The 26,852-nt window shown below is 42.1% G+C and overlaps 1 protein-coding gene across 7 annotated transcripts in view; it reads right to left on the minus strand.

Annotated features, from left to right (window-relative positions):
* SGSM3 (small G protein signaling modulator 3) overlaps positions 1 to 26,852 on the minus strand; it is a 746,342-nt gene that overhangs the window by 229,525 nt on the left and 489,965 nt on the right. For all 7 annotated transcript variants that reach the window (XM_073592651.1, XM_073592650.1, XM_073592644.1 and 4 more), the window contains 3 exons: positions 16,817 to 17,044; positions 7,079 to 7,133; positions 1,108 to 1,235 (listed from right to left, as the gene is read on the minus strand). In XM_073592651.1, coding sequence (XP_073448752.1) covers positions 1,108 to 1,235; positions 7,079 to 7,133; positions 16,817 to 17,044 — 411 coding nt within the window. The remainder of the gene's footprint in view (positions 1 to 1,107; positions 1,236 to 7,078; positions 7,134 to 16,816; positions 17,045 to 26,852) is intronic.

Below are 26,852 nucleotides of genomic sequence, written 5' to 3' on the forward strand. Positions count from 1 at the left end.
GAAAATTGGCTCGTTTGAAATGCCATGGTAAACGCGATCATCCTATGATCCCTGGATCCCAAGTTATCGCGTACCTCCACATCTGAGATCAGACTAGGCTCATTCACAATTACTAGATCTAACAGGGCAATCTTTCTAGTTGGGGAATCCACTATATGGGACATGAAGTTGTCCTGTAAAACATTCATAAAGTGACGGGCCTTTAGTGAGTGAGCTGTTACCTCTGCCTAGTCGATATCGGGATAATTGAAGTCTCCCATTATGATTACATTATCCTGTTTCCCGGCAATTTCTAACTAAGATAGTAATTCCGGCTCCTCCTCCTCCATGTTGGGTGGCCTATAGCATACCCCCACTATTAATTTCCCACTCACCTCCTCGCCTTGAAGTTCTACCCATACTGATTCCACCCCCCCCCCCCCCCCCCCCGGTCCCATACATACATTTATGTGGTAATTCGTGCAACAGGAGCCCAACCAAGTATTTAGTGCATACTATACTGTACATGGACATACTTTTCAGTAAGCCAACATTTCTGTATTACAAATCCTTTTTTTTATTGGTCTTGAGTAATAGTCTAATTTTCTGAGATACCCAATTTTGGGTTATCACTAGCTGTATGCCATAATCATCAAAATTAAAAGAAAGAAATGCTTGAAATATATCACTGTGTGTAATTAATCAATATAATATACGAGTTTCAGTTTTTAATTGAATTACTGAAATAAATTACCTTTTTGATGATATTCTAATTTTACATTATATCCATCCTACTAGGACACTAGTGAAGAACCGTGACATGCTTGGTAGAGGACAGGTTAGCCTGCAGCTGGCCCACAATTTTTTGTTTGCCAAGGTCAAGTCTATCTGTAAGCAGCAGTAAGATAGTATCTGAATTCCTGTGTCCCTCAATGGAAGAGAAAACTGTACTTTTACCTGTATTTTTACCTTTAACTAAATGACAGGACCTCTTTAAAAGTATCAAACGTGGTAAAATAATAGTCGTGTTTTTCCAATGTATGTTAATATTCCATAGTATATTAGTGTAAGGGTTAGCGAACATCTCTGTCAGTATCACAAGCAAGAATACACTGAAGTTTGACTCACAATGTTGCAGTTTTTAGGGTCAGTGCATTGGAAGTGACGTGCAACTTGCAGGATGGCTTCCCGCAGATCTGCAACCAATGCAGTCTGTTTGATATTCTTGGCTTTTAGAGCTTCAAAGTCATCATCGCCTGTAGTAGAGATAAAAATACACAATCAGATACAAGTCTCAGACATATATTCTTCAGCAGACAGAGTTTGGTTTTGATGTAGCTTAGGGGGATGCTGAGAGAGCTGCTTACATCCTTGCAAAATGTGAACATTTACATTTTTATATGCACAATTTACTAAAATGATGTACCTTCTACTTTGAATTATCTGTCACCAAGGTAAGTCAGCTACATTTGCAACAGAATGTATTTAAATTAAGCAACTTTTAGGCTGCTTTCACACTGAGGCGCTTTACAGGCGCTATAGCGCTAAAAATAGCACCTGCATAGTGCCTGTAAAGAGCCTCTCCTCTCACTCCAGTGTGAAAGCCACTGGAGTTTCACACTGGAGCGGTGCACTGGCAGGACGCTGCATCTTTGCAGCGCTGTAGGAGCAGTGTATACACCGCTCCTAAATCGCCCCTGCCCATTGAAATCAATGAACAGCGCTGCAGAACCGCCGGCAAAGCGCCGCTGCAACGGTGCTTTGCCGGCGGTTGTTAACCCTTTTTCGTCTGCTATTGGGGTGTCAGGAACCATGAATCAGACCGAGACAGAAGTATAGTTAAATCACACTTGTTTAATAATAATAATAAAAATAATAATAAGGTAAGCATAGTCAAAACAAGCCAGAGTTCAGTAACCAGATCGTGTAGTCAGCCAAGCAAATGTCAGAGGAGCCAGAGATAAACGTAGTGGTACAGCAATCAGGAGCCTGAAGGAGCGTCAGCTGAGCAAGTATTCAACAGGAACGCAGGAGAAAGTCTCTGTGATGTTGACTAAGGCAAAGGCAGAGATCAATTGAGCTGGACGACTAAGTAGGCAGGACTGACGAGCAGAATCAACAGCTGGGTAACTGTGGAGAGAGATGGGAGCTGGCAATTAGCTGACAGCTGAGCAGCCAGCTCAGAGAAGGAAGGGCTGAGCCCAGCCCTGACACGGGGGTAAAAAGCGCCCCGCTAGTGGCCGAAAACCTCTGCAAAAACTACGGTAAATTGTTGATTGATTTTTTTAATTCACTTCAATCAGTCACAGATACTATATATGAACTTTCAGCAATATACAGTAGCTTGCAAAAGTGTTCACCCCCGTTGGCTTTTTACCTATTTTGTTACATTACAGCCTTTAATGTTTTTTTTTTTTAATCTGAATTATATGTGATGGATCAGAACACAAAAGTCTAAGTTGGTGAAGTAAAATTAGAAAAATATATACATAAAACTATTTTTCAAAAATAAAAAACTGATAATTGGCACGTGCGTATGTATTCACGTTATGAAGCCCATAAAAAGCTCTGATGCAACCAATTACCTTCAGAAGTCACATAATTAGTGAAATGATGTCCACCTGTGTGCAATCTAAGTATCACATGATATCTCATTACATATACACACCTTTTTGAAAGGCCCCAGAGGCTGCAATACCTAAAGCAAGAGGCATCACTAACCAAACACTGCCATGAAGACCAAGGAACTCTCCAAACAAGTAAGGGACAATGTTGAGAAGTACAAGTCAGGGTTAGGTTATAAAAAAATATCCAAATCTTTGATGATCCCTAGGAGCACCATCAAATCTATCATAATCAAATGGAAAGAACATGGCACAACAGCAAACCTGCCAAGAGACAGCCGCACACCAAAACTCACGGACCAGGCAAGGAGGGCATTAATCAGAGAGGCAGCACAGAGACCTAAGGTAACCCTGGAGGAACTGCAGAGTTCCACAGCAGAGACTGGAGTATCTGTACATGTCTTTCCAACAGGTATACGTATGCACCTTTACAGAATAAAATACAAACATATATATAAATATATAAGTATATATAAAGTTCTGGGTCCATCTTTCTTGTATATATATTTTATTACTGCTTGCTTTCAGCTGCCTCAATGGATGTGTAATTCTTTTTTTAACAACATTAACCTGATTGTATTACACTATGAGACTTCTCCCTATTTGTGCCTTGCATATGCCTTTGTGGAGAGTGGCCTTCTGAATTCAAAGGGCTGGTTTATGCAGTACATCGGTGAAAGTGTACTATAGGGAGCTCTTGGCCAGTGAGACAGCCCATCTTGGAGATGTGAGTATGTTCGCTTTTTGATCTCTGTAACTTGAGATCAATTCCATCTGGTAAGAGGCCCCTCTTTATTTATGTTTTTTTTTTTTTTTTATAAGGAGCACTCAGAGCAGAAATCTGCGCAGCGCATTCGGAGCAATACAAATCCCATATCAAATCAAATCAAATAATTTATGAGAGATTTGTTTTTATAGTTTATTTGCACATGCACTTTTTCACATATGATTTAAAGTGCCAGTATTTATTGTTGTTTTATGCACTTATTGTTTTACATTTGATTATTTGCACAAATTTATGTGCGATTTAAGTATCAGCACACACGCAATCATTTTTTATCCTTGCACCTGCAGTATTTATTTAATAGCTGTTGATGTTTTTGAAATTTAAAGGGAGAGCACACCTATTTTTTCTTTTTGTACATACACAAATAGACAAGGAAGACCTAGCCAGCAGGCTGCCAAATAGTGCCCCAACGAAAAAACCTTTTTTTGCAGAATTTGATATGTAACCAACGCAGGTTGCATATGTAATCAATGCAGATTCACCACGCCCTCAGATATACAAACATCATCCATGCAAACCTTCTCAACAAGTGATAATAAATGCACAAGCTGCTAGAAGTCCTATATGTGTGAGCCACTGCAGGCTTTATAAAACGGCAAATATGATGTGGTTGTAATGGACATACAATTCTCTATATTTAGCAATTGTCAGGCTAATGATGAATGTGCGCTCTGAACAGAAGAGCCTAATGTGTGAATGAGAAAAAAGATGCAATCTAACCCAAGCAAAATTATGGCTGTCAGTATAAAATTCTGTGAAGTATAAGGGATTTCTGCGCTGGCTAAGCCATAAAATTCAGCAGCACCCTTGAAGTAAGCCTGCACATGTTGTCCACAGAAATGAGACACGGCCAGTAGGAAGGAACTGATGAGAATGGCGCCACGTGCGTTCTATTGTGTTCTACCATATCTACCTCCAAGAAGCGTGGCTCTCCTCTGTGTCTCATATTACAGAGTTTATATGCTGAACCCTTTAGAAACTTTATTTCCTTTAACGGATTGAGTTAATTGAACAATATTTTAAATCAGCTCTTGCATGTAGAGCTATACAGTATATGTTTGTAATATTTAGATGAAGATTTACAAGCCCAATTCCAAAAAGTTGGGACGCTGTGTATACTCTACATAAAAATAGAATGAATTTGTTTCATTTTCTCTACTGCCAGATCCCAAAATCTACTGAAGAATCTGGCCAGAAGAAAAAAAATAGGGTGGGTTTCTCTATTCTCTGGACATTCAGTGTCCAATCTACTGAAGGTAGCTGCATATCCCCGTGTGCATAAATATCCTTTTGCATCCTCAGTCTGCCCCTTTTAAAAAGGTTTGTGCTTTGGATTTAGTGCAATGTAAATGGCCTCATTCTTGTTGGTACAAACATGAATGCGCCACTTGGTCTGTGGCTCATACAGCTCTTCGTTGCTTTAAAAAATTGTCTTCTGCTTCTACATTCCATGCTAGGGATAATTTTCGTTCTGGCAATAACACCAGTGAAATGAACCGCCATGTTGCCATTTCTTCAAGTTTGGCCAAACCATCTGACGGCGGATCTAATAATTGAAAGTTTTTCCATTTGGTTTTCAATTACCAAAAAGGTTGTTTTTAGTTTGATAACCTCCCCTCGATTTGTCGCTTCCCTAAGATTGTTTCAGAATTTTTTTTGAAAGAAGTTGAAGAGGGTAGGGTTGCAGGCCCCTTTCAGTCACCCCCCTTTGTGAATCTTAGGGTTTTGGCTCCTTCGTTTAATACATCGCTTGTCCTATCCTTCTGGTTCGTCCCTTAACGATACTATTTATATATATATATATATATATGTATATATATATATATATATATATATATATATATATATATATATATATATATATGTTATCCTGTTTTGAGTTCTGTATCTTATGCCTCGTTTGACGACACAGTGGTTAAGATCCGTATGCTTGGCAAGTCTGCTTTGCTTGGAAAAGCGGATGTTATGTCCGCTTTACGCTTATTACCAATACATTCTTCGGCATATAATTTCTCTTGGGTTTTACTTTAATGAAGCCTATTACTATGATAAATGCCTACCCATGGGCTGCTCCTTATCTTGCAAATACTTTGAAGCCTTTGCTTCATTTCAGTGTAATTTCAACCGGATTCTACTCGCATCCTATACTATTTTAGATGATTTTCTATTTATGTGTCCGGTTGATTCTTCACATTGTCTTTATCTGTTCAGTGAATTTGAGTCATTTGCAGACGTTTCGGCATTCCTCTGGCTGAAGGTAAATCAGTTTGGCCTACTGCTTGCCTCGAATTTTTGGGAATTGCCATTGATACGACTATGATGGAATGTCGTCTCCCTCCTGCTAAAATAAGCCATTTGTGTAATTTAGTCTCTCTCATTCTTTCCAAACCTAGAGTGACTGTTTGGACTTTACAACCTTTATTATGTTTGCTAGCGTTTGCAACTCGAATCATACCGATTGGTCAGGTTTTTTCTAAGAGGTTGTATAAGGCTATAGCAGGTTTTGAATCTCCTTATTTTGTACGCATCAGGTCTGACCTGGTTTCTGATCTTTTAATGGGATGAATTTTTAGAGTATTACAACGGTTGTTCATTCTGGTAAACCACCTTTTGGATGCCTCTGCAATTTATTTGTTTACAGATGCAGCAGGCTCATTTGGTTATGGCGCCTTTTGGCGCGGTCGTTGGTCCATGTGTTCTTGGCCCACTTCAAGGATTGAGAACGGTTTGACAAAAAATATTGTATTGCTTGATATCTTTCCTATTTTAGTAGCATTGGAGTGATCAACTACGTAATTCCCGTCTTCTGTTTCATTCGGATAACAAGGGTATTGCTTTTACCATAAATTGTATGTCCTCTAAATCATTACCTGTTTTGGCCGTATTGAGACGATTAGTTTTCAAATGCAAAGTGAAATATATTCCTTGTTATGTTAACATCATCGCTGATTCTTTATCCCGATTTCAGTTAGATCGGTCTCGGAAATTGGTGCCAGATGCGGATCCCATTGGTTCTCCATGCCCGAAGCAGTTATGGTCGGTGGTTTGTCCTCGGTGAAAGCAGCTATTGCAAATTCTTTGGCCACTTCCACGTGGGCGTACTACAACGCCGCGTGGTCTTTGTGGTGTTCTTTTTAAACTTTTTCGAATTGCCCATTCAATCATTTTCCGAACACTTCGTTTTGTCTTTTCTGGATTCTTTGATGCAGAAGTCATATTCTTATTCCCATTTAAAAAAAAAATTGGCAGCTGTTTCTTTTTTTTAGTAAAATGCTAGGTTTTCCTCCTTGCTCACATTTATTTTCTGTTAAACAAGCCCTTAAAGAAGCGGTTCTCAACCAACAGGCCAGGTTTGAAAGATAACTGAAATACATCACATATCATTTGATGCTCAGTGATTTTAGTATTCTAGACTGCATCTCCCCAAGGTAAATACTTTAAATCTGGCATGTTAGTGGGTCCTGAGAACGGGAGTTGAGAACCACTGCCTTAATGGATGATTAGGAAATGCTTTATCCTTTCTTGAATACAGCATTCACTTAGCTTATGCATCTTTGGCTAATCAAAATGCTGGAACCTCAAGATATTTAAAAAAAAAAAAAAGTAATGTGCATGAGAAAATCCTGTAATTTATAGCTTAAAAGATTTATGATAAACTAGGGGCCTGTAAAATTAGTGAACTGCTTACCAAATAAAAGCGTTGTAATACCAGACTTCCTTCTCTGACTCTGTCTTCTCATAATCTGCCCAGACAAAAAGGATTAAAAATGTAAAACATACTTCTTCCATTATAGGAAACAGAAACTTTTCAGCAAACACTTTTGCTGCTCAAGATTTGACACTGTGATTCTCTGCCAAGTTTAAATTGCTCAGCTTCTCATGTGCACTTAACCTGGGCTAAGAGATACTGCTTGAAATGTTACCACAAAATTAAAAAAAACAACTTTTTCCCTAGGTTCACACCTCTAAGCATTTTCGTTTTTCGGACACGCACTACAGTCCATTTAACATGGTTTCTTATGGAACACGTTCACATCTATGCGTTTTTCAGCTGGTGGGTTTTTGGAAAGGGACGGGGGACTTTTTTCCCCTGCAACAGATAGCGTTTGGCGTGTAATAGACTTCAATGAAGTCGCACGAGAAAAGCAAGTGTTGCATTTTTGATTTTCTTTTTTTTCTCCCCCTTTAAAAGCACTGTACAATGCATCCGGAAAGTCACATCGCTTCACTTTTTCCACATTTTATTATGTTACAGCCTTGCTCCAAAATGGATGCATTATTTTCCTCAAAATTCTACAAACAATATCCCATAATGACAACGTGAAAGAAGTTTGTTTGAAATCTTTGCAAATTTATAAAAAAAAAAAAAAAATTACATGTACTTAAGTATTCACAGCCTTCACTCAATACTTTGTTAAAGCACCTTTGGCACCAATTACAGCCTCCAGTCTTTTTGAGTATGATGCTACAAGCTTGGAACACCTATTTTTGGGCAGTTTCTTCTATTCTTCTTTGTAGGACCTCTCAAGCTCCATCAGGTTGGATGGGGAGCATCAGTGCACAGCCATTTTCAGATCTCTCCAGAGATGTTTAATCAGGTTCAAGTCTGGGCTCTGAAAATAAGAAGAAAGGGAATACAGCGCTGTGTGGGATGGAGGTATAAATAGCAGCCAACACAGCTATAGACCAAAAGCAATATGTGCAAGTGTAAAAGTGTAGCGCTATTAAACCATATGAGAAATTTGTTTAGGTGTAACCGTTGAAGATATTGATAAATTAATATTGTATTTGTAGAGAACAACTCCACAGTACCGGTTTTGAAAAATATCCCAATGTGCAAAGGTGCATGTAGGGTACATAAAAATCGAACCCAATGTGAAAGTGACACGTGTTAAATAAACAACACAATATATGAAAATTCAAAAAACGTCTTACTATAACATGACATAAATACATTTGAGAGAAAGTGACTAAATGAGTGAATGAGGTGATAATACCACAATAAATGATAAAAAATGTGAAAAAGATGCCACTGGAGGCATAACTGGTAATCAAACACAAAATATTCAGTGAAAAGTAAAGTCCAGAATACAGCTGACAAGTATGTTTATAATTAACAAAGTCCAAGGATGAAAGGAATGGTCCAAAACACACTTCATCATATAATCACCAGACATACACACTCCAAATGGACTGATATAATAAGTGAGCCACCACCAGTGAACAGAGGGAGGCTTACACCACCCAAGTCATAAAGGCTTATAGATCAGCTGACTTGAAGGATACCCCTGGCTGGGCAGGCACAACGGATTGAAAAAACTTGCATAGCGTGATAACGTTTGACATATGGTTTATTAATAAAATAAAAGTATAAACTCACGTATTAAAAGATCATCAAAAGCTTCATATAGGTACAGGAACAAGAGCGGTACATGTAAGTGGGTCCACCCAATGCGTTTCAGATAAAGAGCCGTCATCTGGGGTGCGGACCCCACAAACAGTACTGCTTATCAAGTGCTAATGACCCCACGTAGAAATTCCATAACACCGGAAGTAAACATTATTGCATCACTTCCGGTCCTTAGACCGGAAGTGTCAGGGCGGAATAGGGTATCTCCAAATCATGTAATTACAATAAAAGTGGTCATAACATATATGGGTATATATAGTATATAAATAAAAGAGGCACCAGGCTACATTTATGGCACCCTGTATAGGAGGGAGAGCTTCAGACCACCAGGAGGCGAAACCAAGCCTGGTTCTAAGGCAGAAAGATGACGTCACCGCGTCAGAGAGTTGCAGTGTGGCCGCCAGGAGATGGAGCCAAGTCTCACTATGGAAATGGTCACATGACGCGGCCGCTCGTGGCGTCATAACGTCATGAGCGTCGCGGCATAGATTTCAATCTTTGTTTCATCAGAGAATTTTGTTTCTCATGGTCAGAGTCCTTCAGGTGCCTTTTGGCCAACTCCAGGCGGGTTGTCATGTGCTTTTTACTGGAGGAGTGGCTTCCGTCTGGCCACTCTACCATACATAGAAAATAGAAAAAAACTGCGCTGTAAACCAAAAGAATATATGTAAAGCAGCAATCCCCACAAAAAACATCAATTGTGGATAAGCATGAGAAAAACAAGGGGTTGCGCTAATACTGGTATTGCATAATATAAAATCTACAGTGAAAGAAGATTTATAAAGTGATCATACATAAAAAATAAAAATAAAACCAATGTGCAAAACATTTAGTGATGGTGAAAAAAACAGTCCCATCCGATGGGGCGTCAGTTAAATGTCATAGTAAGTCCAAATCACCAAAAATAAACAACAAAGGTCCAGGTGACAATGGGTGTAATTCCGTAATAGCGAAAGAGGGTCCACCACCAGAGAGTAGAAGGGGTTGCTTCTTACCAGATGGCCATGACCCCCCACCACAGAGGGTCACAGCAAGCAGAAACTTTAAAAGCCAAAAGATGGGAACTGCCAGCGGTGTCCACCTGAGGTCATCTCAACATCAGCCACACCAACGAACCCATAGCAAGGGTACCATGAAATATAGAAGGGGCTCACATAGTGTAAAACTGATAAAATTTATTGAAATGTAATAAAATAAATGAACACTTACAAACGTAATTAATAAAACAGCCTCAAGTCCGGCTCCGTGGCCACCGGAGCTCGGACAAACCCGTTCCTGCTGGAATACAACTCGCTCGGGGTGACGTCAGCGCGTCGTCTGGCTCCGCCCTACGCGTTTCGTGACATCATCACGTCTTCCAGGGGCACAGGCGGCGCGCCGCGTCACCTCCCTTAAGTAACACCATGATAGAACCAAGCCTCGCTGTGGATCGCTTCACACCATGGGTCCTCCAAACCACCGCACACACTTCCGGCATTCGGATGCGCTCCATGGTGCGAGCGATCAGCAGAGGCCACACAGTTCCAGCAATACACATGGACCGACACAAAATATAGAATCCTATGCATTAAACATAACTAAATTGAACATTGTGCGGATGAACTCACTGCCCAATATATATATATAGCTAAGCACAGCATACAGAATAAAATGAGATAAAGTAAAATAAACAATTCCCACATAACTTGGCATTGTTAAATCCCTGATTGGAAACAAAAGATCCAGGTTGGGTGGTTAAAGCCAATCGGACCTGAGAACCAATCAGATCTAAATGGGACTAAAATGTTCCCAGATCGACTTCTATCTAGTTGCTCTAAGAGTAAATTTGTTAAATATTCCTCATCCCTAAAATCTCGGGGTTACAAAACCGGAAATGGGATAATGTGTTGATTGTGGTCTCCAACCAACATCATTCACCACTAGCACCATCTAGTGGATATATTAGAAAGTGCTGCCAGCAACTATGTACTGGATTAGATTCCCAATAACTCTACACCTGGTGTAAACACTACCAAGTAGATATTATGGAAAACACAGAAAAATTGTATAGACCCGAAACCTTAAAAGGCAACAGGGAGCAAAACCTCTTTAGGAGTAAAACTTAACTACGACAAATCAAATTCATATGCTGTACAAATAGCTAATCAGAGTTACCAGTGGCATACAAAAAAGAAATATTACAGGTAGTTGTATATATATGAAATAAAAATATGTGGCGCTATTCCATCAATCAGTAATAGTACAAAGTGTGGTGAAGTGGGCAGAGTATAATCCACCTCGTGTGGTAATATGCCAAACAAAAGTGAATAATGGCCAAAAGTTGATGCCACCATACAAGAGTAAATCAAGAAAAGCGGATGCAATTCTGCGATAAGAAAATAATAAAAAATATATAAAAGCAATTAAATCCAAAGTGACACAGTGCTAGGTGAAATAAAACAGTCACCCCTCAATAGGTGAAAAAAAATAAAAAAAAATATATATATCTGCGGATATAAAAAATGACTTCCCAAATGAATACTCACAGCCAAAATTCATATATAAGTGAAAGCAATTAAATGCAAAGTGACTCAGTGCCTAGTGAAATAAAACCGTCACCCCTCGTTAAGTGAAAAATATTATAACTGTGAGTAAGGAAAAAATGCCTTCCCAAATAAATTGCTCAAAACCAAAGTTCATATGCAAGTGATGCCAGTGGCTCAAAATTAATCACTGAAAATAAATACTAATGCTGATAGACAATAACTAAAATCGCTTCTTCTATGTGAGCTAAGAATAAGCAGTGATAAAGTGACATAAAGTGCAGAAAAAATCTTAGAATCAGCAAAAAATATGTGCATGAATTGCAAAATAATAAATAGTATTGACCAAATTAAATAATAAAATCATGCCATAATAATAAATGCAATAATTGAGTAATGAGTAGGTATTTAAAATAATTAAAAATGATAGGACAGCTAATCCCACATCAGAGATGCTGTCCCAAACGGTGACAATAGTGCAATATAGTCCATACAAAAGTGCAGTAGTGATGGGTGATTTCCACAAAAAGTCTTTAGACACAGTGCAAAAGAAAATGTGCAGTGACTGGTAATTTTTTCTTCTATGCACGTTTTAGTGCATCTCCCAGGTGTTTCCCCCAGCCTCTCACCTTCAACAGCGGCCCCCAATGGGCCTAGTAGGGCGGATGGATAATTCTAGGAGAGGATGTGTTTCCTGCAGCGTGTCTTTAAACATCCAGTAGGTCTGTCTCTCTGCAACTCATCCCACAGCTCTCAACACTCTCAGCGGTCCCAGCGGTTATTAAGAGCAAAGAAAAGATCTCATGGTGTAGTATTCAAAACCCATTTATTAAAAAACATAGTAACTTACATTGAGATAAACAGCAAACAGTAGATGTGAGGGAAGCTTCCGGGTTCGGCCGTCCCCGAGAAGCGTCGGCACCTGACTCCTCCTTGATCTGGCGATGTTGAGTGGAGAATGTGGTGATAAAGGGTAAACTAAAGTCACCCTTAGCCTCCTGACGTTGACCTGTGTCTAATAACAGGGATCTATCTTTGTTCCTTACTTGTTCCAACGATCTTGATAATGTAACCTGATCGTATCCCTTCTCAATAAACCTCTCAGTTAAGATAGTTGCTTGGTTGTCGAAAGTCTCAATTTCCGTACAGTTCCGCCGTAGGCGTGTATATTGCCCTAAGGGGACCGCTTTCAACCAAGATTCGTGGTGGCAACTATCTAAGGGAATAAAGGAGTTCTTATCCGTTGCCTTAAAGTAGGTGGATGTCACCAGTTGGTCCCCCTGGACCCTGATCTTAAGGTCAAGGAAGCTAATTTCCACTATACTAGTCTCAAAGCTCAGCTTGATGCCCCTATCATTCTCATTCAGAAAAGCCATAAAATTACCGAGCTCTGTCTCACTGCCGTCCCATAGGAGGAGGACATCGTCAATGTACCTGGCCCACAAGAAAAAGCTTCTCCCTTTTATCCAGGATCCCCTGGCGATATCCCCTGTCCACTAAAGCCTCCAGTTCTTTTTTGTACTTAGCCACAGGGTCCCTAGTGAGGGGAGTATATGTGTCCGGGTCGTCTACAATGCGATGCATCTCCTCAAGATAGTCACTTCGGTCAAGGATGACTATCCCCCCGCCTTTATCCGCGGGGCGGATAACCAATGATTTGTTATTACATAAGGATTCTAAACCTGCTTCCAAATTCCCACTCATTTTTACTTTATTGACCCTAATGCGTTCCAAATCCCTCAAAACAACCTCCTTAAATGTTTTGATAGCTGGGGCAAGGGAGCCAGGAGGGTTGAAAAGTGAGGCATTTGCAAGGCCTGAGTGTCTATAACCCGGGTCTCCATCGTTGGCGTTACTTACAATAGGATTATTCAATATATACCTCTTAATATTGATTTTTCGTATATATTTGTGTATATCCATATAAGTTTGAAATTTGCTCAGGCTCCTAGGCGGAGCAAACTTCAAACCCTTGTCTAGTAGTTGTAGTTCAGAATCCGTCAATGCCTGTTTGCTCAAGTTAAACACTCCAGTACCAAGGGACGTTTTCTTTTTGGTTTGTTGGGCCCGCCTCCCCCCTCTGACTCCTCTTTTCGTTCTCCTGGCCTTTTTTGGCCCTGATTGACCCTGGGAAAACCCCAATTGGAACTGCCCTGTACTCCCTGTGGTCTAGGGACGGGATTCGATCCTGGTTGATCATAGTCCCCTGCATGTCTAGCGGGGTAATAGGACCCCCTGTTTCTCTCAGCTTCATTGTGGGTATATCCCTGGGAATGTTGGTCATAGAAACCCGGGGCCTCTGAATCAGAAAGGGGAAAAAAACGATTTCGAGTAGGGATATTAGACCCAAAATCCCCATTTTGAACTGGATAGTGAGTATAGTCATTAAAATTAGGGCCAGGTTGGCGTTAAAAGGCACCTGGTCTCGGTCCACCCATTGGGGTACCCCATGGGCGTGGGGAGTTAACCCTCTGCCTGTTGGACTGATTGGGGTAATTGTAATCATAATGATTATTATATGTGTTAGGGGTTACGCCTGAATATGGGTGCAAAAATGTGGGTGCGGGGGATTTACCCTTGATCTTATTATTCCTCCTGTTGTTATTCCTATTGGAAGTGTTCCTCATGGGGGGGTGTTGATATCCCCTCTCCCCTTGGACAGGGATGGATTTCGATACAAATATCGAACCTCCCTCATTAGCCGGATGTGTGTCCATAGCTAAGTCCCCTACTTGGTCTGAGGCAAGTTTCTTTTGCCAGACAAAGACTAGACCCGCCTGGTAGTCTTCCTTGTCCCTTATATATTTTTTCTTTTTTTGGCCTTTTGGTCTCTCTCCTCCTTCTCTAGTGTTTTAAGGAGGGTTTTAGAACATTCCCTATATTCGTCGCTAGAAACCGAGGGTGTGAGTTTCTCTTTAACCATCTTGATTTTGTCGTCTAGACGAACTAATTTGGCGGTCTTCCTCTGGACGAGGAAACGCAGGAGGCCAAGCCCGGAGTCATTAAAATATTTAAACCACCCCTCTAAATCTACATCGCCTTTCTGAGGGGGTACTTCCCACCTCAGACTCCTAGGGACCATGGCCTCCTTGATGTAAGTCTCAAGATAGGCTATATCCCATTGTGTATGTAATTCAGATATAGTCAGGTTCTTTAAACGAATAAAGAGACCACCTGTTCCTGAATCTGCAGATGTGGGGTTAGAATCAAAAACCCCAGTGGTATCAACCACCCTCTGCGCCTGCGATCTGATTGGTTCTCAGGTCCGATTGGCTTTAACCACCCAACCTGGATCTTTTGTTTCCAATCAGGGATTTAACAATGCCAAGTTATGTGGGAATTGTTTATTTTATTTTACTTTATCTCATTTTATTCTGTATGCTGTGCTTAGCTATATATATATATATTGGGCAGTGAGTTCATCCGTACAATGTTCAATTTAGTTATGTTTAATGCATAGGATTCTATATTTTGTGTCGGTCCGTGTGTATTGCTGGGACTGTGTGGCCTCTGCTGATCGCTCGCACCGTGGAGCGCAGCCGAATGCCGGAAGTGTGTGCGGTGGTTTGGAGGACCCATGGTGTGAAGCGATCCACAGCGAGGCTTGGTTCTATCATGGTGTTACTTAAGGGAGGTGACGCGGCGCGCCGCCTGTGCCCCTGGAAGACGTGATGATGTCACGAAACGCGTAGGGCGGAGCCAGACGACGCACTGACGTCACCCCCGAGCGAGTTGTATTCCAGCAGGAACGGGTTTGTCCGAGCTCCGGTGGCCACGGAGCCGGACTTAAGGCTGTTTTATTAATTACGTTTGTAAGTGTTCATTTATTTTATTACATTTCAATAAATTTTATCAGTTTTACACTATGTGAGCCCCTTCTATATTTCATGGTACCCTTGCTATGGGTTCGTTGGTGTGGCTGATGTTGAGATGACCTCAGGTGGACACCGCTGGCAGTTCCCATCTTTTGGCTTTTAAAGTTTCTGCTTGCTGTGACCCTCTGTGGTGGGGGGTCATGGCCATCTGGTAAGAAGCAACCCCTTCTACTCTCTGGTGGTGGACCCTCTTTCGCTATTACGGAATTACACCCATTGTCACTTGGACCTTTGTTGTTTATTTTTGGTGATTTGGACTTACTATGACGTTTAACTGACGCCCCATCGGATGGGACTGTTTTTTTCACCATCACTCTACCATACATGCCTTATTGGTAGAGAGCTGCAGAGATGTTTGTTCTTCTGGAAGGTTCAATCTCGCCACAGAGATATTGCTGGAGCTCTGTCAGAGTGATTATTGGGTTCTTGGTCACTTCCTCGACTAAGGCCCTTTTCCACTCAATCCCTCAGTTTGGCTGGGTGGCCTGTTCTAGGAGGAGTCCTGGTGGTTCCAAACCTCTTCCATATACAGAGGATGGAGGCCACTGTGCTCACTGGGACCTTCAATGCTGCAGAATATTTCTGTACTTTTCTCTAGATCTGTGCCTTGATACAATCCTGTCGCAGAAGTCTACAAACAATTCCTTGGACTTCATGGCTTGGTTTGTGCTCTGACATGCACTGTTAACTGTGGAACCTTATATAGACAAGTATGTGCCTTTCCAAATAATTTTCAATCAACTGAATTTACCACAGGTGGACTCCAATCAAGTTGTAGAAATATCTCAAGGATGATCAGTGGAAACAGAATGCACCTGACCTCAATTTTGAGTGTCATGGCAAAGGCTGTAAATACTTACGTACATGTATTTTTTTTTTTTATTTGTAATAAATTTGCAAAGATTTGAAACAAATGTCTTTCCTGTTGTCATTATGGGGTATTGTTTGTAGAATCTTGAGTAAAATAATTAATTTAATCCATTTTAGAATAAGGCTGTAACATAACAAAATGTGGAAAAAGTGAAGCGTTGTGAACACTTTCCAGATGCACTGTATATAGCTGGTTGCTAAGGAGAGGGCAGAGAAGCGTCCTCAACAACCAAAGAGTCATCAGCTGTCAGCAGGGTTTCCTGCTGACACTTGAATGTAAACAAAAAGAATTGCTTGCTAAAAAATTCATTAAAAAAAAAAACGTGCCCCCCCATCAATGCCAGGCCTTTATCCAAGCATGCAGCTCGGCAGGTCAGGAAAGGGAGGGGACGAGCGAGCGCCACCTCCCCCCCTCCTGAACCATACCGGGCCACATGACCTCAACATGGGGGAGATGCCCCCCCACCCCAAAGAACCTTGTCCCATGTTGATGTCCCCTGCATGCTCAGAGGGCTTGGTATGGATTCTGGGGGGGGGGCGACCCATTAAGTTTTTTTCATGAATTCATTCACATGACTATGACATGTATGAATGCATTAGCAAGGATCTACAAATAAATTATGGACTCATTTTAATATAAATGTATATGCTCGAAGACTGTCTGTGTACTGAGTTTCTGAATTATCAGGTTGATGCAAAAATACACACAAGACTATGCCTTATAACTAATCATTACACAGAATACTTACTTTGGAAAGGTTGGTGACAGCAGCAGTGGAGTTGAGCAGTTGGCCCTGGTCTGCAATGAGATAAGCTAGATGTTTGCGTCGTTGGGCTTCAATCATAACTTCTGTAAGTGTCCCTGCAATCATCATGGCCTCTCGTAACAATACATCTGGTTCTTCTATTTGGGATGGAATGTCTGATAGAGTGTTAAAGATGGAGGCAGAGTTTTCAGATTGGATGAGCTCTTCTTCCTGCAAGCAATGCGAGATCTAGTCATACAGTACATTCTGCAGCTGATGCCTGTACATGAAAAGAGGGGTGTGGGAGAGAAAGGCACAGACAGCAATACACATTGTCAGAAGATCTAAGCCTTCCCCCTAGAGTACTAAAATGTGTTTTGTGTTCCAATCTAGAGATTTCCCATCACTTCCTATTCTGGTAGGAAGAAAGGGTAAATATCCTCAGCAGGCACAGAGATGGCAATAAAATCATGACAGAGACTAACACTTTTTCTTGCTCTAGCCCAAAAATAAAATGTTTTGGCTGGAGTTAGCCTTCACGTTTTTAGCAAGTGATTAAAAACACCTGTGTGGATAAAGCTGATCATACACTTTGCAAACTATGGCTGGTTCTTAACCAATTCTGGACCGCCCCACGTACATATACTGGGGCCCTGCTACGCAAAATCACGTATCTGTCCCCTCAGCGATCGGATGGGATTCAGAAACAATCAGTTATCAGGCCTAAGCCAATGATTTATGGCCTGGACCTGCTGATCAGTTCTGGCGAATAGCAGAACATCCTGTGCCTGTGTAATGTAAACACAGTAAAGGGAAATTGTGCAATTTCCTCTCCTGGAGCCCTTTTCGGTTCCAGCATGAGAGGAGAGAGCATCAGACAGTGAGTAAAGGACTACACTGACAACACAACAAACAGGCACATTTAACCCCCTGATTGCCCCCCAGTTAACCCTTTCACTCCCTGTCACAGTGTCACTAAGTACAGCGTACAGATTTTTTTTTTACTGATCATTGTATTAGTGTCACTTGTGACTCTAAATAGTGTTTGGGGCAGTTAGCATCAGTCCTAGATAGGTTCAGGGTACCCACCATACAGTTGTGCTCATAAGTTTACATACCCTGGCAGAATGTGTGATTTCTTGGCCATTTTTCAGAGAATATGAATGATAACACAAAAACGTTTCTTTCACTCATGGTTAGTGTTTGGCTGAAGCCATTTATTATCCATCAACTGTGTTTACTCTTTTTAAATCATAATGATAACAGAAACTACCCAAAGGAACCAAAAGTGTACATACCCTGGTGATTTTGGCCCAATATGCACACAAGTTGACACAAAGGCGTTTGAATGGCTATTAAAGGTAACCATCCTCACCTGTGATCTGTTTGCTTGTAGTGTGTGTGTGTATAAAAGGTCAATGAGTTTCTGGACTCCTGACGGACCCTTGCATCTTTCATCCAGTGCTGTACTGACATTTCTGGATTCTGAGTCATGGGGAAAGCAAAAGAATTGTCAAAGGATCTGCGGGAAAAGGTAGTTGATAAAAATAGTTTTAAACAGGAAAGGGATATAAAAAGATATCCAAGGTTTTGAGAATGCCAATCGGTAGTGTTCAAACTCTAATCAAGAAGTGGAAAATGATGGGTTCTGTTGAAACCAAACCACAGTCAGGTAGACAGACTAAAATTTCAGCCACAACTCCCAGGAAAATTGTTGGGGATGCAAAGAAAACCGCCCAAAAAACTTCAGGTGAAATACAGGACTCTCATAAAACACGTGGTGTGGCTGTTTCAAGATTCACAATAAGGAGGCACTTGAAAGATGGGCTGCATGGTCGAGTCGCCAGAAGAAAGCCATTACTACGCAAATGCCACAAAGTATCCCACTTACAATACGCCAAACAGCACAGAGACTCAAACCTTCTGGCACAAAGTAATTTAGAGTGATGAGACCAAAATCGTGCTTTTTGGCCACAACCATAAACGCTACATTTGGAGAGGAGTCAACAAGGCCTATGATGAAAGGTACACCATTCCTACTGTGAAACACGGAGGTGGATCGCTGATGTTTTGGGGATGTGTGAGCTACAAAGGCACAGGAAATTTGGTAGAAAGTGATGGCAAGATGAATGCAGTATGTTATCAAAAAATACTGGAGGAATATTTGCATTCATCAGCCAGGAAGCTGGGACGTAATTGGACATTCCAACATGACAATGATCCAAAACACAAGGCCAAGTTGACCTGTCATTAGCTACAGCAGAATAAAGTGAAGGCTCTGGAGTGGCCATCTCAGGCTCCTGACCTCAATATCATTGAGCCACTCTGGGGAGATCTCAAACGTGCAGTTCATGCAAGACAGCCCAAGAATATACAGCAACTGAAGGCTTTTTGCTTCATCATCAGATAAGATAAAGAGCCTTATCCACAAATACCACAAAAGACTTCAAGCTGTCAATGAATTTAAAGGGGGCAATACACGGTATTAACTGGGGTATGTAAACTTTTGATCAGGGTCATTTGGGTAGCTTCTGTTGTCATTATGATTTAAAAAGAGTAAACACAGTTGACTGATAATAAATGGCTTCAGCCAAACACTAACCATGAGTAAAAGATAAGATTTTGTGTTATCATTCATATTCTCTGAAAAATGGCCAAGAAATCTTAAATTCGGCCAGGGTATGTAAACTTAGGAGCACAACTGTATATTCCCTAATAAAGTTTTAACCCCCTGATCACCCCCAGTTAACGCTTTCACTCCCTGTCACAGAGTAATTTTTTTCTGATCACTGTATTAGTGTCATGGTTGATGCCAGTTAGCATCAATCCCAGACAGCATCAGATTGCCCGCTACATATTTACTAATACATTTTAACCCTTTGATTGCCAGTAACACTAACACACACAAACTAAACACCTCCATTACTAGCATAGTTGGAACGGATCAATATCTTTGATCTAATCAGAACTATACTAGCATCCCAAATAGTATAGCGTTCCCAAAATTGCAGCATTAGGTGGATCAGCCCGACACCTGCCAGCACCTGCATTTAGCCCCTCTACTCCCCAAACAAGTGCAGTATCAGTAGAGCACGGTCACTTCCAATACACAACACACAAAACCGCAGTGTTAGCAGAGTCAGGCCTGATCTCTGCTAGCACTAGCAGTTCAATTTTTTGTAGCGGTTCAAACAGTCCTTCGCAACAAGGTGCTTTTTTTTACCTGTGAGTCACACTAGGTACCTATAGATTTATTGGCCAAAATGTCAAACAAAAGGTACACTAGTGAAGAGGTCTACAGTATACTGAGCATGACAGATAAGAGCGATGGGGAGTCCTCACTGTCAAATTCAGGCTCAGTATTCAAACCTGTAGAGAGCAGCGGCACCCTGACAGATAGCTCTGACAACGGAGTAAAGGTCCCTGCCAAGGTCAGGCATACCCTACCCCGTTCCGCTGTTGCCGAGATGCTACAATCGTATGATTTTCGTATGCAGCAGAGTGCTGGTACTAGTTCTGCTCTACTTTCTGGTGAACTGGCGAGCACCAGCAGCCATACTCTTGCTGAGTATTAGTGTCAGGAAGCTAGTTGTTAGGTTATTTGGACAGGGTATAAGCCCCAATCCTCATTAAATTAGTAGGTACGATTCCCAGTGGGTGTGGAGATGAGATTTGGTTTACATCTTGCGGCATGTATGCGTTCCTTGATCATCCGATCGAGGGTGAATACTGCTGTGCAAAATGTAAGTACATTGTTTCCCTGGAAGCCCAGGTTCTGAATCTGGGGAAGCAACTGTCAGCACTGAGAAGTCTCTCCATACTAAAGGAGAGCCAGGAACGTACACGACAGGTGCCGGCAGGGGCCAGCACAGAGGCGGGTGGAGATGAGGAGGTGCAGGCACTAGAAAAGAGTAGATGGGTGACAGTTAGGTAAGTTAGAGGGGAAAGTGCCAGGGAGGCCGATCTTGGGCTGGAACATCCCATTAAGTATGCTCCATTGAGTGACATTGGTGAAACCAGTCACTGCTGGAGCTGAGGGACTCCGCTAGCTGCCAGGGGAAGAACTCCTCCAGTGAGAGTGGGGGGAAAGTGAAGGGAAAGGAAAGAGATTCTGGTGGTAGGGGACACAATTCTTAGAAGGACAGAGAGGGCAATCTGTCACAAAGACCTGAAGCGCCAAACTGTATGCCGTCTACTCGGCGCTCGGATTCAGCACATCACGGATCTGGTGGACAGATTACTGGAAGGGGCTGTGGAAGACCCAGCTGTCAGGGTTGGCAGTTGGCAGTCAGAGGCAGATAGAGTGTACTAATGTACGATTTTAGGGACTTGGGAGCTAAATTGAGGTAAAGGACCTCAAAGGTAGTATTCTCAGAAATACTACTGGTACCTCGCCCCACATCAGAAAGGCAGAGGGAGATTAGGGAAGTAAACAAGTGGCTGAGGAGCTGGTGTAGTAAGGAGGGGTTTGCGTTCCTGGAGAACTGGGCCGACTTCTCAGTCGGTCACCAGTTCTATAGAAGGGACAGACTGTACCTAAATGAGGAGGGTGCAGATCTGCTGGGAGTGAAGATGGCCGAAAAGCAAGAGGGGCTTTTAAACTAGGCGACGGGGGGAGGGTCCAGAGGTAGAGATAGTCAGCATAGGAGCATATTCCAGAGGGTAGTATTGGGGGCATTAGTGGTAGGTTCACTAAAGCACATAAACCCGGGGTAAGTATAGTAACAAGTCCTATTTGTAATCTCGAAACACCCAATAAGAGGACAGTATGCGACCGGTCTAAACTGCATGGCATGTTCACCAATGCCAGGAGCCTGGCGGATAGGATGGGAAAACTAGAGATACTGTTGTATGAGGAGAATTTAGATTTTGTGGGAATTTCAGAGACTTGGTTCAACAGCTCTCATGATTGGCTGGCAACCATTCAAGGGTATTCCCTTTATCGCAGGGATAGAGAGGGTAAAAAAGGGGGAGGGGTATGCCTGTATATAAAGAATAATGTACAAGTGAATGTGAAAGATGACATCACTAAGGGAGCTAGGGAGGAGGTGGAATCCTTATGGGTAGAGCTCCAAAAGGGATGAAACTAACTCTCCCCCTCCTCCCTAACCTGAGGGAGGAGGGGGAGACGGACCTCCTATCACAATTTGGATTAGCAGCAAGGATGGGAAGTGTCATCATAATGGGGGATTTTAATTATCCAGACATAGACTGGACAGAAGGAACCGCGCATTCGACTAAGTTCCTAGATGTCTTGCAGGACAATTTCATGAGTCAGATGGTAGACGCACCAACTAGAAACAAAGCGTTACTAGACCTACTGATTACCAGCAATACAGAACTGATCACGGATGCGGAAATAGGGGCAATTTAGGAAACAGTGATCACAGGTCAATTAGCTTCAGTATAAATCACACAAATAGGAAACATAAGGGGAATACAAAGACACTGAATTTGAAAAAGAGCAAACTTACCCAAACTAGGAACCTTGCTAGAAGCTATAAATTGGGATAAAATCTTAGCAACAAAGAACACAGAGGAAAATGGGTTTGCTTTAAGAGCATATTAAATAAGAGCATTAGTCAGTGCATCCCCTTGGGAAATAAATTTAAAAGTGCGAACAAAAGTCCTGGATGGCTTAACTCCAATGTAAAAATGCATATAAAAGCAAAGGAGAAGGCCTTCAAAAAATACAAGGCTGGGTGGGATCATCATCAGCATTCAGACTTTACAAAGAATGCAACAAGGAATGTAAAAGTGCAATTAAGGCGGCCAAAATAGAACACGAAAGACACATAGTGGAGGAGAGCAAAAAAAAGATCCCAAGAAATTCTTTAAGTATATAAACAGTAAAAAAGGGAGGACAGACCATATTGGCCCCATAAAGAATGAGGAAGGAAATCTGGTTACAAAGGATGGGGAGATGACGAAGGTATTGACTTTATTCTTCTCCTCAGTGTTCACGAGGGAATCACGGGGCTTCAGTAACCAAAACTGCAGTGTTATCCTCATGACACATTACAGAAAGCACCCTCATGGGTAACAGACAGAATTAGAAATAGACTTGGAAAACTTAATAAGTCACCGGGACCAGATGGCTTGCACCCGAGGGTTCTGGGGGAACTCAGTCAAGTAATTGCCAGACCATTGTTTCTAATTTTTACTGACTGGAATGGTACCAGCTGATTGGAGAAAAGCCAATGTAGCTCCAATATTTAAAAAAGGGCCAAAATACATCCCTGGGAATTACAGACCAGTTAGCCTAACAACAATAGTATGCAAGCTCTTGGAGGGGATGAGAAGGGACTATATACAAGATTTTAGTAATGAAAACTGTATTATTAGCGGTAATCAGCATGGATTCATGAAGAATCGTTCTTGCCAAACCAATCTATTAACATTCTATGAGGTAGGTGAGCTGCCATCTAGATAAAGGAAGACCCATAGACGCAGTTCACCGTTCCTTACTTTGTACAGTAAACATTTATGGGGAACTGTACCTGGATTTTGCAGAAGCATTTGACACAGTTCCCCATAAACGTTTACTATACAAAGTAAGGTCCATTGGCATGGACCATAGGGTGAGTACATGGATTGAAAACTGGCTACAAGGGTGAGTTCAGAGGGTGGTGATGAATGGAGAGTACTCTGAATGGTCAGGGGTGGAAAGTGGGGTCCACCAGGGTTCTGTGCTGGGACCAAACCTATTTTATTTGTTCATAAACGACCTGGAGGATGGGGTAAACCATTCAATCTCTGTATTTGCGGATGATACTAAGCTAAGCAGGGCAATAACTTCTCCGCAAGATGTGGAAACCTTGCAAAAAGGTCTCAACAAATTAATGGGGTGGGCAACTACATGGCAAATGAGGTTTTAATGTGGAAAAATGTAAAATAATGCATTTGGGTGGCAAAAATATGAATGCAATCTACTCACTGGGGGGGAGAACATCTGGGGGAATTGAGGATGGAAAAGGACCTGGGGGTCCTAGTAGATGATAGGCTCAGCAATGGCATGCAATGCCAAGCTGCTGCTAACAAAGCAAACAGAATATTGGCATGCATTAAAAATATGATTAACTCAAGAGATAAAGCGATATTTCTCCCACTCTACAAGACTCTGGTCTGGCCTCACCTGGAGTATGCTGTCCAGTTCTGGGCACCAGTCCTCAGGAAGGATGTATTGGAATTGGAGTGAGTACAGAGAATGGCAACAAAGCTGATAAAGGGACTGGAGGATATTAGTTATGAAGAAAGGTTACGAGCACTGAACTTATTCTCTCTGGAGAAGAGACGCATGAGATGGGATATGATTTTAATTTACAAATACCATACTGGTGACCCCACAATAGGGATACCACTTATCTGTGAAAGGGAGTTTAATAAGACACGTGGCCACTCATTAAAATTAGAACAAAAGAGGTTTAACCTTAGACTGTGTAGAGGGTTCTTTACCGTAAGAGCAGCAAGGATGTGGAATTCACTTCCATAGGTGGTGGTCTCAGCGGGGAGCATCGATAGTTTAAAAAAAAAACTATTAGATAAGCACCTGAACAATCACAACATACAGGGATATACAATGTAATACTGACATATAATCACACACATAGGTTGGACCTGATGGACTTGTGTCTTTTTAACCTCACCTACTAACTATGTAACTACTATCTAACTATGTAATACATAAATCAGTGACTCCAGGGCTGTAGGAGGTGATTTCACTACCGCAAAAAAAAAAAAAAAAAAAAAAAAAAAGCATATATGGCGAAGCATACGGGCTGGAGTGGACAGAGGGCAGATCGCACCTTTGCTTCGTCATATATTTTTTACTCTTTTTTTGGCACAAATTGCAATAAAAATAAAAAAAAGTTGTTTTATTGAGTTAATGTTTTATTGATACTGTGTTTTATTGTTAACCGTTGTTCGCTTTGCAGGTACGCCACTCAGCTGCAGCACTGATTTGTTTATTTTTACAGCAACAGGGTTTGCTCTCACAGTTTGTAAATTTGTGTCTCCAGCGCTGTAGGAGGTGATTTCACCACTGCAGTTAAAAAAAAAACATAAATGGCGAAGCATAGGGCTGGGGTGGACAGAGGATGGATCGCCCCTATGCTTCAGCATATATTTTTTTCACTTTTCTTGGCAGAGATTTCTTCATCCACATCAATCAATGTGAATGGAGGAATCTTGCATGTATGCCCATCATTAGAAGTGGGTGGCTGAAGGGCGGTATTCTAATGGTGGGCATACCACACACTTTTTTGATTTCACATCGATCGATGTGAATGGAGGAATCTGTTAGGTTCTCTTTTTTCATGCAGCCTGTTGGCTGAACTACTAACCGTAAAATCCCTTTCTCTGAGTTCATTGACGGACACAGCACTTCTAATCTTGACCTTAGGGTTATATCACCACTTTCAGGAGTAGGACTAGGCAGAAACAACAAAACAAGCACAGCACCGCCTAGGGGCAGTCCCTATTGGTAGTAACCCCCCACTCTGCTACAGGCAGCTCAGTTCGTTATAAGCAGTACAAACCCAAACAGGAGGGGTGGGTGCTGTGTCTGTCAATGAACTCAGAGAAAGGGATTTCACGGTGAGTAGAAAAAAAATCCTGTTTTCTCTTTTGTTCATTGACAAACACAGCACTTCTAATCTTGACCTTAGGGATGTCCCAAAGCAGTGCCAGAACGAGGGGTGCTAACACCAAAGGAAAAAAGTAACCCCCACCCAAACAGAGCCCCCTGTAAAGGGAGCCAAAACCTCAGACGGCTGTCTGCAAAAACTTTGCGGCAGAAACACGCATCCGAAGATGCACCAATATCCACCTTGTAAAACTTGGTGAAAGTGTGTACTGACGACCAGGTAGCCGCCTTACACACTTGAGAAACGGATGCTTGATGCCGGAAGGCCCAGGAAGCACTAACTGCCCTGGTAGAATGTGCAGTGATGGGAAAGGGGGCAACCGCCCCCTAATGGCATATGCCTGGACAATAATCTGTCTGATCCACTGAGAAATAGTGGCCGAAGAGGCCGCCAGGCCATTCCTTGGACCACCCACAGTACCAGACAGTGAATCTGACTTACGAAAAGGAGCTGTAACCGACAGATGCACACAGAGAGCCCGAACTACATCCAAAGAGTGCAAGGCGACCTCCTTGGGGTGAGAAGGTCGAGGACACAAGGAAGGAAGCACAATGTCCTCATTTAGATGAAAGGCAGCTACCACCTTAGGGAGGGATGCAGATGCAGCACTGCCTTATCCTTGTGAAGAACCAAATAAGGAGACTTACACAACAAGGCTGCCAGCTCAGAAACTTGCCGAGCGGATGTAATAGCCACTAGAAAGACAACCTTCTGAGAGAGCGTGAGTAAAGGGATCTCCCTAATGTCCTCGAACGGTGGCTTCTGAAGTACTGTGAGCACCAGGTTTAGATCCCATGGAGGCAGCGGTGGGCATACCGAGGGAGCCACATGTCGAACCCCCTGAATAAAAGTACGCACCAATGAGTGGGCGGCCAATGGGCGCTGAAAAAAGATAGCGAGAGACGATATTTGCCCCTTGATAGTGCTCAAAGCAAGATTCTGATCAACCCCACGCTGCAGAAATACAAGGATTTTAGACACCGAATAGGAAATGTGGATACCACCCCATAGCCTCGCACAATGAGATGTAAGCCTTCCAGGTGCGATGATAAATCTCCTGTGAAGTGGACTTACGCGTCCTTAACATAGTGGAAACCACAGAAGCTGACAACCCCCGGTCTCTCAGCACCTGGCTTTCAATAGCCAGGTCATTAAAGCAGGGTGGAATATCGAATCCTGGGACAGGAGGTCCTCCTGCACCTGTAGCCGCCAGGGAACGTCCGCCTCCATTCGTACCACGTCAGCGATTAGAATTATCGGAATTCCCTCAGCCTCTACCCTGCGCAGCAGAGGAGGAAGGAGTTTGAGAGGAGGGAAGGCATAAATGAGCTGATAATGCCCCCATGGTGCCACCAGTGCTTCTGACGCATCTGCTAAGGGATCCCTTGTTCTGG

Source organism: Aquarana catesbeiana, linkage group LG07 (assembly GCF_042186555.1).
Source record: "Aquarana catesbeiana isolate 2022-GZ linkage group LG07, ASM4218655v1, whole genome shotgun sequence".
Classification (NCBI taxonomy): Eukaryota; Metazoa; Chordata; class Amphibia; order Anura; family Ranidae; genus Aquarana; species Aquarana catesbeiana.